Below are 14,769 nucleotides of genomic sequence, written 5' to 3'. Positions count from 1 at the left end.
CTTAATATCCTACAACCGATTTAGTAACAGGTTTAGTGAAAAAAAAAAAGGTAACTATTGTGTTCTCAAGTTACAATAGTAAGTAATAATAAAATATTGTTTAACGCAGCGTACTACGTAGGTGAAGAACACGCGAACGCGAAGCGGCGCGGCGCGAAGCGGGGTGAATCAATCAAACACGTAGGACACTTAGGTATCAAAATACCTAAGTGTCCTACGTGGCACGACATCACCCACGTAACGTCCGTTGCGAACGCGAACGCCTAGGGCGCGCCGCGCCGTTTCGCTTCGCGTTCACGAGTGTTCACCTACGTAAGACGCAACGTTACAGTTATGCAAACATTTCTTTCAGTGCATGTAAGCGGTGGTCATAAATCTCGGTTGTGCTTCACACAGACAAGAGTTCGGGTAATAGAGGCTCGCCTGTAAATAGTAGTTTATGCAACTGATACATAAATGAAAGGCCTTAAAACACAAGTTTGGTTTTATGAAACGAGCGTTAGCGAGTTTTATAATAGAATCACACGAGTGTTTTAAGGCCTAATTATGTACAGCTGCGCATACACTACTTTATCTACACACATATCATAAGTACTCTATGATGGGTTCAGTAACCGTAGGGAAATGACCTGCATTGCTACTTAGTGCCACTTGTAAAATATCTATAGACTATAGATATTAAAATAATTCAATAAAAAATAATTTGAACAAATACAGAAACTAACTACTTATTTTTTCAACTAAAATGTAAATTACAAACAACTTTTTATATATAGACAAACGAATGAAGTCCCTATTCTCATATCACTCGAAATCAAATGTGTGGTTTATGTTTAAAAAAAAAACATACTGAATTGACGTTTCGTATCGATAACTGTTTTAATATCTATGGATACAAGAATAGAGACCCACTTGAGTTTCGACAGCTGTTCCAAATTTAAACTTACAAAAATCTATAATGTAATAACATTAAAGTAACAGATTTTACCTACTACCACAGATAAAGAAAGTTCTCATAGTAAAATTGGTTGTAATAATGCTGGTCATTTCCTATGGTTTCTGAACGCATTTTAGAGCACAACGATATGTGCGTAGATAAAAAATAATTCGATATTAGTTCGTCGGAAACACGCGTTGTTATTACTGCTATTAGTAACGTATATATTTATACGTTTCATGGATTACAGAACTTTGCCACAAAAAAGTCCTCATTAAAAAAATAAGTACGGGCGTAGACAGCCGAGCGCACGGTGACAATTCACGTAAAATAATATTTGGACACTGAATTTTCATGGACTATTATGTGACCAATTTGTGATCTTTCCGCTTTTGTTGGTTTTTAATGATTGGCTGTTTGCAAGGTGTTTTTTTGAGATGTTATGTATTTTATAAATAACAATTCTCTGAAGATAGCGCAATTTCATTCTCTGTAATTATTTTTAGTTTTAGTTTTATGTTATGTTGTGCTAATAAATGCTTTTTCTTTCTTTCTTTCTTTTACGTAAACTAACAACTCGCGAACGCGAAGCGAAGCGGCGCGGCGCGGGGCGGTGGGCCCACGGCATTCGCGTTCGCAACGAGATTGCCCACGTATACCACGTACGTAACGTTGCCACTTCTATAGGTATCAAAGGATTGATTCACCCCGCGCCGCGTCGCTTCTCTTCGCGTTCGCGTGTTGTTCGCCTACGTATTAAGCTGCGTAAGAACGGGAGGTATCTACAAGGGGTAGATGCAACTACAAACCTATATCGACGACCGGTCTGGCCTAGTGGGTAGTGACCCTGCCTGTGAAGCCGATGGTCCTGGGTTCGAACCCCGGTAAGGGCATTTATGTGTGATGAACACAAATATTTTCTCCTGAGTTATGGGAGTTTTAAATATATGTATATAAATATGTAGATAAATACAAAACAAAACACAAAGCAGTAAGCAACAGTCAGTCAAAAATCCCACCCCGCGTCATCCCCGGCGCAAAGGTGCCCAAAACGCTCGCCGCATTACCACGCTGAACCGCAATGGATAACCTCTGCACCAAGAATGACCCGGAGCGGGGATACAGGCCCTTATTCCGCAAACGGTTCCCAACCTCCTTGAAAAACTATCGAGCCTCTGAGCACCGACAGCCAGTCGTTTCGACCGCCAGAGGCACAAACAAACAGAATAATAATATGTAGATAAATATATCTATATAAGTATGTATATCGTCGGCTAGCAGTACACGCTTTGCTCAGTTTGGTGCTAGGTTGATTGATCTGTGTAAGATCCTTATTGTCCCCAGCCCCTGATAATTATTATTTATTTATATTACGTTCTCACTCTCACAGATAGGTGTTTCCTGCTCTTGTGAGGCTGCTGCAACTGACCGTGTATAGTTTTTATAGAAATAAACCAGAACTCATGTAATCTAAGAACTAGGTATTTTAATCATGATAAAACACAAGGTTTCAGTTTTCCCTTTTGGGTTTCAATATAAATCAGCGGCTCTCCATATCTCTGGCAATCTTAGTGATGTCCTATCACCTATATTCCCGTTCCCGGGAATATGAAAAATTGTCCCGGAAAAGATTATAATAAATCGGTTTTTTTTCGTAGGATTTTTATGAAAATATCTTTATTTAGGCTATTATAATTTCATGTGTTAATAATAATACTGTAGGTTATGTATGGATAAAAGTCCAGCAAGTACGAAAAAAGTTTCGGTAAGACTGGACATGAATATTAGGTAGGTATAGCCCAACACTTCAACGTTTTTACAAATAAAAATGTGTGTGCGAGTAATCTTTACGCGCGATTGCAGTAAAACTTCTTTAATGTTTATCGCAATGTTGGCACTTTGACGTAGTGTGTCCCATTATGCGTGTGTCACTACTGAGCGTTACTTCCGTCAGAAAAAAAAATCTGAGACCCTCTAGTCGCGCCTAAAGAAGTTTTACTTCAATAATTATTTTTGCAAACATAGTTTTTACGTTTTTAGGGTTCCGTACCCAAAGGGTAAAAACAGGACCCTATTACTAAGACTCCGCTGTGCGTCTGTCCGTCTGTCCGTCTGTCTGTCTGTCACCAGGCTGTATCTCATGAACCGTGATAGGTAGAGAGTTGAAATTTTTACGGATGATGTATTTCTGTTGCCGCTATAACAACAAATACTAAAAAGTACGGAACCGTCAGTGCGCGAGTCCAACTCGCATTTGGCTGGTTTTTAAATCTGTTATTAGGTACTAAACGGTTTTTTTTATAAAGATTTCCCGGTTACGGAACTTCACTAGGCAGGCTTACGGAAGGACAGACGATATCGAAACAGGAATATATTGCGTTGTGTCGTGTCTAAATTAGCCTAGAGCTTTGGGACGTGCGTGCTATATTCCTGGGAGCGATTCAGAGAAAAAGGCAGAAAATATTGCAGTGAGTGAACATTTCTGCGTAATATTGTCTTCGGTTACCGCGATATCTACTCATGAAATAAAACTATGAAAACGGATTACCGTAAAATGGGGTGAGTAGGGTTCGCGGGGAGAGTTGGGTTATGAATGGGGAGAGAAGGTATGAAAGGGGGGTGAGATGGGACTTTAAGGCTACTGCTACAAAATAATGTATTCCAATTTAAAATGGAGCTATAGTAACACTCATAATAAAAAAAAACGATCCAACAATCTTCCAAAATCACCTTTGTATGAAAACCCATCTCACCCCAATAACGAGGGACTACGGGGTGAGGTGGGATTTCCTGTTTATCGTCAAAGTTATGAAATGGAACTACCCAAAATAAAATAAAAAGTAAAATACAAACTTCCGGAACACTTATAATATACACCATTCAGTTTACATATATTATGTAAAAATAAAATGTTATCGAGGTTTGAATGTCAGTTTTCCTCCTACTCACCCCATTTTACGGTACCTTTGTGTTGGATGATGTTGGACATTCTGAGTATAATATATTTTGAATAGATGTGTCCTGCCAAATTTTTGGCGGTCCCATATTGGGATACCCTCCTACAATTTAGGAGGAAATCTTCCCGGGTCAGAGGTGTAGGGTTAGAGCCGGCGTAGCATTATCGCGTATATCTTTACTTGAAAATAGTTGTATTGTATAACTAGCCTTATGAACCGATTTTACATGTACAACCAGCCTTACAGTTTATTATGGTACATTATTTTTGTATGTGGGTATTTTTGCACATTGTAGCTTATCTTCAGTCACCCGTTGACCACGAACGCTGTAAAGGGTTCGAAACGTCGGGATGTATTATAAATTAAATTCAATATACGCGATATAACCCGTTAATTTCATAGCTTTATTTCATTTCTGCGTACCTATTTCGTTTTTGCGAGTATTATAATGTTTTATTTACATATTTATTGGATTAGTGTATACGTAAGTAATATACTTCGTCAATCCCCATGGCTCCGCCTGTTTGAAATTCCTCCAAAAACGAAATGTACCAAAAAAAAAGCATCACATGCTCACATAACTTTACGAGAATGGAATAAAACTATGAAAACGGATTATATCGCGTATATTGAATTTATAATACATCCCGACGTTTCGAACTCTTTACAGCGTTCGTGGTCAACGGGTGACTGAGGAAAAATTACAAAGTGCAAAAATACCCACATACTAAAATAATGAACAATCATAGACTACAAACTTTAAGGCTGGTTGTACATGCAAAATCGGTTCATAAGGCTAGTTATACACTACAATTATTTCCAAGTAAAGATATATATATATATATATATACGCGATAAAAACGCGGTAACCGAAGACAATATTATTTATTTACGAGAATGGGTTGAGAAATGCGGTCGCATTTGCAGAGAAGAATACGGACATAAGAAAAGCATTTTCGCCCACCCTGAAACTGAGACGCTTCGCACTCGCTCGGTCAAAAATAACCAAATGGTGAAGCGAACCAATGAGTTTGTCGACTTTGTCGAAACTCAAGGTGTGATTCGGGAAATGAATTTTTGATTCACTAGATATGAAATAGTAAAGATATGTGACGTCCCACGGGTAAAGGTACCTTATGGCTATTGGCGCTTACGCTATTATTAACGAAATTATTTGCGGCGCTATGCGACGTAATAAGCGCCTGCCGCCATAAGGTACCTTTTGCCGTGGAACGTAACATATCTTTACTATTTCATATCTAGTGAATCTCTAATTCATTTCCCGAATCGCGCCGTTAGGTAAAGGATGATTCACGTTAGACCGGGCCGTGTCCGGGCCGGCGCTTACTTTTCTATGACATGACAGGTGATCACGTGATGCTTTCCATAGAAAACGAAGCGCCAGAAGCTCCGGCCCGGACACGGCCCGGTGTAACGTGAGTCATCCTTAAGTAGGTAGACAAGAAGTACACTCGAGTGGCTACTACAACTCTAAGTAATCATCTACGATCTAAGGTTTTGGACCTACGACTTCTGATTTGGAAGCCTTTCCAATCGATGAACCTTTTTTAAAAAAATATACCAAGGTATATTTCAATATGAATAATAAACCAACAACCTTTTTCCTAGTTTTCTTTGTGACTGACCTTCCCTGTCTGACCTAACCTTATCCAAACCTGTCGTATGTTATTTCATAAAAATATTGTCCATTTTCATCTTTACTTCACAAACGTGGTACGAATATCAGGGGTCCTAACCCTAGGTAGTAAATACGTCTATTGTATAATATTCCGGCAGGTCAAGCGAAAATAACCCTTGTTACCTACATCACAATGTAACTGTAACGTTATTTTAATTTTTCCTGACACAACTTTTAGTAGGAAAAAAGGAAGCAAAATAAATAGGTAACATTCCAGATAGGATAGCATAGCCGTGCTGTAATCCTTTTGCTTTCACAAGCTATTAGGTAAATGTCATTCCCAATTTTTATCCCTATTCATCCCGCCGTCCCTATTCACCCCGATTGAAGGCACCTTCTTAGGGCGGAAAATGTTGTTCAATACATTACAGCTCCAAGAATAAACGGGAAAAAGTAATGAACCGTAAGGGTGCCGCCACAATAGATCAATTTTGGTCAATCTTAAATGCCCATACTAATATAAATAATAATACTAAAGTTAAAAAACAACATTTCAATTATAAAACAGCGCAAAATTAAGTAAGTTCACTAGAAATCTTTTTCCGCAGAAGAACCCTCGGAGAAGTGGCTCTCAAGATTGTGGCGATTTTCTTCTTTCCCCCATTTTCGGCCCAAGAGCTTTATTTATGCTCTAGTACTATTTGAAAAGCCAATTCGAAAGATAACTGTAGAGGTTTCTTGGTTTTCTCAGTGTTGCACAGCGATGGATTTTTTCATTAATTTTATGATCGGTTATGGATCGTCATTTAATAGTTCAAATGTTTGACTTTCAAAGCAGAATGATTCAGCTACCAATACCGAAACGTATTTTTGTCAAAGTTTAGGTACAGTCAGGGGCATAAATATATATACATTCCCAAAGTTTCAAAATATGTGTACGCGCTTACACCTTAGACATTAAAGTCGTGTTCACATATTTTTGAGTCATGTGTCTGGATCGATATTTTTGCCTTCGACGTACTACAAGCTAAATCTAAAACATAAAAAAGGCAGTATTTTTCTAATGTGTACTGAACGGGTTGGTACTATAAGCAGTACCTACCTACTTGTTGAGCTCAGTGCTATTGTTGGCGACCGTGACATCGGTGACTAAGCCGGGGTGGCGGTCGAAAAAGTACTCAGTTAATTTTGTATCAAGTAGAAACGTTTGCGAACGATCTTATTAAGCTTAGAAACAAAAACTTAAAAATGGAAGAAGAAAAGATAAAAGAAGAAAAAAAGGTGTGGTGACTACAACTCCACACTACCAACTTCTCCAGCGGGCCCGAAGTCAGGCGACGGCGAGAGCGGCCGGCAGCCTGGCGGTCCCTGGCTGTGACGTCACGCCCCCACCGCGGCGCGGCCGCCCGGAGCTCAGTGCGTCGCCTGCGCTTGAACAGAGGCTCCCAGAGATTCGCACTAAACGCACGCCGCTTTTCTCCGCGTTATCGCTAGCCTCTGCTTGCGCGCGTTACGCTAACAACAACTATAATAATTGTACATAGCTTCTTTCTGTCGCCTAAACTTCTTCCGCTCTTTGCACGCGTTTGTAAACTACGTTTCTTAATTATTATAAACTTTATATGGATCTCCGAGTTTGATTTCTACACCGCTGAATAGGAATCCATAAAGGAATCAGAAAGAAGAAGGAAGAAGAAGAGTGGAAAGTGGATCCGATGGTCGTGGGTTCCACCCAAGACAGATAATTTTTCCACTTTTAATTTGTTTCTAAGAAAAAAGTACTCGTTGATTACGGGATTGTTACTGACAACCGCCTCCGTCAGCAGAGACAGTATGACTCAACAGTTTCAACACTTGCCTGTAGTAGTTGAGGACCTGCGCGAATACGCCTGGATGCCGGTCGAAGAAATACTCGTTCAGCACGGGGTCGTAGTTGGCGAGCGCCTCCGTCAGCCGCGATAGACGGGTGGCGGGGATCTTCTTCAATGTCGCCTTGTACGTCTCGTGCCGAATCCCGCCGACGTTGAGAACTACGCGGTTCTCCGCATCCATATTTAGGAGATTCATTTCTGAGGGCAAAAGAAAGGAAGTGTTAAGGATGGCACGCTACAACGGTCCGGGCCCGGGCTGGGGCATCCGACAGTTTTCTATAGAAAGTATCACGTGATCACCGTCACCTGTCATAGAAAAAAAATGTCGGGCGCCCGGCCCGGGCCCGGACCGTGGTAGCGTAGGTCATCCTTAAAGCTAATTTTTAGTTACTCGCGCGACATGTTTCGGAGAGACTAGATGGCCAATTCGAACGTGGTGGATTACATACATACAAATATTTACTACTATAATAGCTGTCTGTTTTCTTTATTTACTATTTAGACTGGTTAAAATGAAACTAACGTAAAACAAAGTAAACTTACAAGTTAGCTACAGCTACTCTATAAAATCGCTGATGTTTCCAGAGAGTACAATATAAAAATAAAACAGAGCATAAAAATGCTTTCAGCTGATGTAATTTTTGCAGCTGGACATGTGAACACGAGAAAATGTAGGAAAAATACTTAGCCATGTCGAGCGTTTTTCGACTTAAAATACGTTATTAATATATTTAAAAATATTTCGTCCTAAAAACCAGGTAATAATTTAGTTACACTACTACATTTTTTTACTCCTTTAATAGTTGTGTGCTCCCTTAACAATTTTTTACTAGAAATTGGTGATTTAATGAATATGATACATAACGTAATTCATGCCCGCTTCTTATATAAAATTCGTTGCTCGCTTTAGTTTCAGTGGGCCGCAACGAAACACCATAGATTGTGCAGACCGGGATGCAAGCAGACCTAAAACAAGATGGGGGACATCTTGGACGCATTCTTGGACGCCGGATGGGTTGGAAAATACAGACGACAGGGTAGAGTGGAGAAAACGAGGAGAGGCCTTTGCACGGCCACCAGTAGGACACTAAATTAGGCAAAAAAAGCAATACTACAAACATTAAATCTTAAATTATTTTATCAACGCACAAAAAAATCCGAACATCATCGGAGAAACGAAAGCCGCCAGGCTCCGATGGCTCGGGCACGTAGTCTGGATGGGGGAAGATCGCGCAGTCTGGAGAGCGTACTCTGGAGTACCAAGTGGCCGAAGACCGTCTGGACGCCCTAGGTACCGCTGGAGAGACGAAGTGCAGAAAGACCTCAGCGAACTCGGCGCCGTCGACTGGACAGAAACGGCTTTGGACAGAGTAGCATGGCGGTCTTTGGTGTCGGAGGCCAAGATCCACTTCGGGTCGCCGCGCCACAGCAGTAAGTAAGTAAGTAAGTACAAAAAAATGCGTGATAACAAAGCATTCAGCGAAAACGGGAAAATGAGGAAAATTGAAATGGCTTGCCAAATCTTAGGAGCCATAAATCAACAGTGTTGACAGGCCCCGTGGCTACTAACCGCGTTTACGGAGGAAATCTTTTTATTACTTACAAACTTTTATTTAACTTGACATGTTCGTATTTTTTTCAAATCTTGCAAACCATATTCAACCACTTCCTGATATCAGATGAAGCTGAAAATTTGCATACATATGTAAGTCGGGTTACAATGCAATATTACGGTACCATCGAGCTGATCTGATGATAGAGACAGGAGGTGGCCATAAGAACTCTGTGATAAAACAACGCAATCTAATTGTGTTTGGGGTTTTTAGAATTGTCTCGATGAGTATTAGTTGCCTGTGGAAAGAAAAGTACATGCAGTCATCGATAAAAGCTTGTACCAAAAAATAAATTTTTAAAGCGTCACAATACCTACCTATTCCAAAGAAATGAATTCTCGAAAGCATCAAAAGTGACAGAACATACCTACAGATGCGATTTATTAAATTGGTAACGATTCATTTGACAGATTTTTTATATAATTTTCGTGAAGACCGGATTCGAACCGGCGTCTTTAGCAATCCGGGCTAACGTTTTGAACCCCTAGGCCACTACATTACTGCTATGTAGTCGTCCTCAAGTCTGCTGAACCTGGTGTGGGGGCACATCGCTACTGTTCCCGGCAATCCTGTTGGCAACGAGCGAGCTTACCGATGATCTCCCGTCTCCCTCACACAGTAGACTACGGCGACCGACTCTGTCCACGCCTCCACATTACTGCTATGTAGTCGTCCTAAAGTCTGCTGAACTTGATGTGGGGGCACATCGCTGCTGTTCCCGGCAATCCTGTTGGCAACGAGCGAGCTTACCGATGATCTCCCGTCTCCCTCACACAGTAGACTACGGCGACCGACTCTGTCCATGCCTCCACATTACTGCTATGTAGTCGTCCTCAAGTCTGCTGAACCTGGTGTAGGGGCACATCGCTACTGTTTCCCGGCAATCCTGTTGGCAACGAGCGAGCTTACCGATGATCTCCCGTCTCCCTCACACAGTAGACTACGGCGACCGACTCTGTCCACGCCTCCACATTACTGCTATGTAGTCGTCCTCAAGTCTGCTGAACCTGGTGTGGGGGCACATCGCTGCTGTTCCCGGCAATCCTGTTGGCAATGAAACTTAGCTTTAGATACTGGTCACTGGTTGTGTCTCTTGTCTCCTGTTTTAGAAAGGAATGGTTTTTAAATTATAAATATGAATCGACAGTTAACGAGGATAGTGGAGTGGAGGACGGCTTCTACATGCAAACGTAGTCCCTATTTTCCCCTCTGGATATTGATATTACGGAAAATTATTTTTACACAATTTGATGGTTTTGGTCCTAAATTTTATATTAATCAAAAAATCGAAAAAAAAACTAGTTGAATAAGACCTCGCTTCGCTCGGTCGACATTACCAACGTTTTCACTTTTTACTTGTATTGTATTCGATATCGAAAATGCGATGCGATGCTATGCGTGTTCTGATTAAAAAAGGTGGACGATTTTTTTTTCTATGGGGCATCAGGTCATCCAAGTCGGCCAAACCTCCATGCAAAGGCCAAAAATTTTTCTTCTACTTTTTTATAATCAGAACACGATACCGAATATGCCCTTAAACGGAATCCCACTATTTTGGTTACATCCTGTATGATTACGAACCATTGTCTCACAGATTGACTTTTACTATGTCTTGGCTTTATTATATTGATGCGTACACACAAGAAAAATATTATTTCTTAACAATGTGACAGATTCATTAATCTTATTCAACACAGGTTAAAATCCGCAACGATTCTATCAATTTCCATTAAATGCCGCAAAGCAATATCCTTTATTTTTTTCCTCCGCTTTCCCGTCTTTATTATATTTACACTCACTCTTATTTTCACTCGCTGCATTTTAAAAAGGCCAGTCAGCCGACCCTGACTGACCTAACAAATGGGTCGGTATTTCGGTGGCGTAGCAACCGTAGGTATATCGATTCAACTGATGTAAGGTCACACGTGGTATTTTGATAGGCGGCGGAGTCAGTGGGTGGTGTAGTAATACAGGCTGGCCAAATAACAGGTATACACCTTAGTTTTGTAATATTTTATTCTTTTGCTAAAGTATAAAACTCTTTATTTACATACAAGATATATTCGGGCATTGTAATCTTTTTAATATGAGGGTATGCCGTTTCGGAGCAAATTCGGAGGTAGATTCAACACCTCTGACTGTCAATCACTTCGGCTCGGGCGCGGCCTGCAACGCATGTTCCTCTGTGTGTTAATATTTCCAAAATCCGGTATTACGGTGGTGGTTGGAACAATCAGTTTACAAGGCGTGTGTGACGACCTCTCAAGGCCCTGGAAGTGCTAGCTAGCTGAAGAAGGACCAGGATCCCCGAAAATCATCGGCGTGTGCTCAAGGTTAGTGGCTATCCCATATTGGTTGCTTGCAATGTCTGTCCAAAGTTATTAATACGCTAGGGAACCTAGGACCAGCTGAGCTATCGAATGGTTCATAAATACGTGAACAAGATATATACAGTGGTACTACGTAAACGAAATTAATAACTAGCTTAAATCTAAAATAGGCCCTTGAGGCATCGTACCAAGGATGCTGGCGGCATTTCCTCGCTGTATAGCAATGCTGATACCTTGTGCGAGCTAGCCGCCAGCTCTTCGGTCACCAGTTACAATTCGCGATTTTTGCAACTTGTGCGCGCATGGATCCCATGGACCTAGAGTTTCAGTTTGTAATTATATTCTATGAAATATAAAAAAATATTAAGTATTCCTTGTTAAATATAGTATTTAAACATGGAAAATAATATCAGACAAATGTCCATCTCTAGCAGCGTGGCATATGTGAACCCTTTTCATCGCGTTCTTCATCACATCCTGCGTTATCTCAGTGACTGTGTCTGGAATATTTTGTTTTAATTGCTGAAGGTCCATTGTTCTGTTAGCATAGACACGTCTCTTTAGATAGCCCCACAGAAAAAAGTCAGGAGCTGTTAAATCAGGCAGTCTTGGGGGCTTTAAAAAAATTCCTCCGAAATTGGCCGCAATTTTCTTAGTTTCCGCAATACATGATTGGGTTGAGTAAAACGTTTTTATAATTAAAACACCTTGGTCCATCGTAAACCGCTCTATTATAAATCTGCTGTATCTACACAAAGTAATTTTCATGCAGCAACAGTAATTTACTGTCATATTTACCGCGAAAACAAAATGGCGGCAAAAAAAGTTTTGTACCTCCAAGTTAGCAACCCTAGTTAGCTTTAACTTTTGAAAGGAATTCACGTTTATTATTTACTAAACAGGACTTAATATTTTGCGTATAGATGTGAAAATTACCTCCGAAGTTTCAAGCGCATGCAATCTGGTTCTGAGAAAGGTTTATTAAATTCCGTTTTAGTAAATAATGATGTGTAAAAACTGTGAAAGTTACAATACCAAACCTTAAGTTCGAGCGTTTGCACCTAACATAGACAAATTAATTACATATGTCCAAAAAAATACGTAAAAGCGTATTTTTTTCATCTTCAGTATACCTATGGTACGTTGCAAAGAAATGGAGTAACTATGTGTAACAATGAAATAAAACTATGAAAACGGATTATATCGCGTATATTGAATTTATAATACATCCCGACGTTTCGAACTCTTTACAGCGTTCGTGGTCAACGGGTGACTCAACCGTTGACCACGAACGCTGTGTATAGTTTTATTTCATGAGTAACTATCGCGGTAACCGAAGACAATATTATGTGTAACAACTGAATTTATTGCACGACGGCGTAAAAAGAGGGCATAATACGTTTTTTTTATTTCCGTTAATTTCAAGGGGTCATTCCTGAGCCTAAACAAGTAACATTCTCAAAGACACCGGTATTGTAATTAACTCCATTTCGGAGATAATCAATTTTTTTTCTGATAAGGCCCCTACGATCGTGTACGATTGCCTTAGGGCCTATTTAGATATTGATTAGTGTTTAGTACGAGTTCATATACATTTGCTACTAAACGTAAGTTTATTTAGATTTCTTAAACGTACTTAATCATACCCCGAAGTTAACGGAATTCCATAAAAACACGGTGTATAACTAAGTACGTGTAAGTGGACTAGCGGCTAGTCACTAGCCTATCACTAGCCTTTTGTCTATGCTATAAAAACATTATACCGGGTGTTTCCTGTATAACAGGAGCAATAAATTAAACTGGAGGCTGTACGCCTCAAACTGACCAATATTTGTTCAGCAACTTTTTTTAAATTATGAAATTTTTAGATTACATCTTTTTCATACTAATTAAATATTATTTTCAATGTACGCTGCCATCTGTGTGTTTGACGTTGCTTGTCACCCTTTAAACATAACACATTTTGCAATACATTGCGTCTTAGAATAAACTTTAAAGTGTAATGAAAATCAAAACACAAGTTATTTTTAAAAGCTGCTGAACAAATGTTGGTCAGTTTGAGGAGTACAGCCTACAGTTTAATTTAATGCTCCTGTTACAGAAAACACCCGGTATTAAAATGCTGGCAATAAGTACTGTTGTAATGTGTTTGAAAATACCCACATAAGAACAAAATAATCATTAAAAAGAATCTAACGCTATTACATAATTCTGTGACTTACTCCCGACCTCAAGTTAACCCCAAACACGTCACTGTTAATTAAGGTGCCCATAAACACGCGATCGATCGATTCAACCCTACAATAGCCACAACTTTGTTAATCAAGGCCGATCATCTGACGAGTGTTTGCTTCGTCGAAGTGTTGAATCGTATAGCTTGAAGTTCTTTGGATGATAGAATAGAAATCTCTAACAAAAACTCAATAAATAATGCATGATCGGGGGGGGGGGGGGGGGGGGGTGTCGCGAGACGATTTCTGCGGCTGAGATGTGACATTATTATTATTAGTTTCTATGGTTGCTGTAGATTAAGAGTACTTTGTGTAACGTTTTATTGTTGTGTAATATTGTACTGTAATTTTAATAAAATGTAATAGGCTAGATGAAAAATTTTCATGAATGGTATCAATCGATCAGGTTTGCTTTTAGGATCAAATGTCTCTATGGGACCCATTGCATTAAAGAAATACAAAAGTCAGAAATGACAGTCAATGAACGTGACGTCAAGGTCACTGAGAGCCCATCTTGAAGTATGGACAAAACAAGAAAATTGCGTTTTTGTCGGTGAAACATTGCGTTTATGTATGCTATACAATCTTTTATTGGCTAAAATGTAAGGAATCGAATACCTTACTTTTTAGGGTTCCGTACCCAAAGGGTAAAAAGGATAAAAAAAACTCGGCGGAGTGGATGCGCGTTAGGGTATGTGTCATCATCCCTATTGGATTAGGAAAAAATAAAGAATGTGTAAAAGGGATTTGCGAAGGGAGGGTTTTGGTTTTGTTTATCCCTCAGCCTATATTTTAAGTAGATACAGATTGTTTTTAGGGTTCCGTACCCAAAGGGTAAAAACGGGACCCTATTACTAAGACTCCACTGCTCGTCTGTCCATCTGTCTGTCTGTCTGTCCGTCTGTCACCATGCTGTATCTCATGAACCGTGATAGCTAGACAGTTGAAATTTTCACAGATGATGTATTTCTGTTGCCGCTATAACAACAAATACTAAAAATAGAATAAAAAATATGGTGGGGCTCTCATACAACAAACGTGATTTTTTTGCCGTTTTTTGCGTTATAGGTCGGAACCCTTTGTGCGCGAGTCCGACTCGCACTTGGCCTGTTTTTTTCCTTTTTGGAAGTTTAAAAATAAACTTAAATTTTGAAACTTTCAATTCCTGTATTTTTGTATTATTTTCATTAA

The 14,769-nt window shown here is 39.8% G+C and overlaps 1 protein-coding gene across 1 annotated transcript in view; it reads right to left on the bottom strand.

The window, feature by feature from the left end:
• Positions 1-9,741, bottom strand: part of LOC134746433 (potassium voltage-gated channel protein Shaw-like) — a 54,010-nt gene extending 44,269 nt beyond the window's left edge. Inside the window, exons 1-2 of the mRNA XM_063680802.1 lie at positions 9,610-9,741; positions 7,392-7,602 (exon numbers count right to left, since the gene is read on the bottom strand). Coding sequence (XP_063536872.1) covers positions 7,392-7,600 — 209 coding nt within the window. The 5' untranslated portion in view covers positions 7,601-7,602; positions 9,610-9,741. The remainder of the gene's footprint in view (positions 1-7,391; positions 7,603-9,609) is intronic.
• Positions 9,742-14,769: the final 5,028 nt, after the last annotated feature.

Source organism: Cydia strobilella, chromosome 13 (genome assembly GCF_947568885.1).
Source record: "Cydia strobilella chromosome 13, ilCydStro3.1, whole genome shotgun sequence".
Lineage (NCBI taxonomy): Eukaryota > Metazoa > Arthropoda > Insecta > Lepidoptera > Tortricidae > Cydia > Cydia strobilella.
Note: the sequence above shows the minus strand (reverse complement) of the source record. Positions and strands in the feature narration are given on the sequence as shown.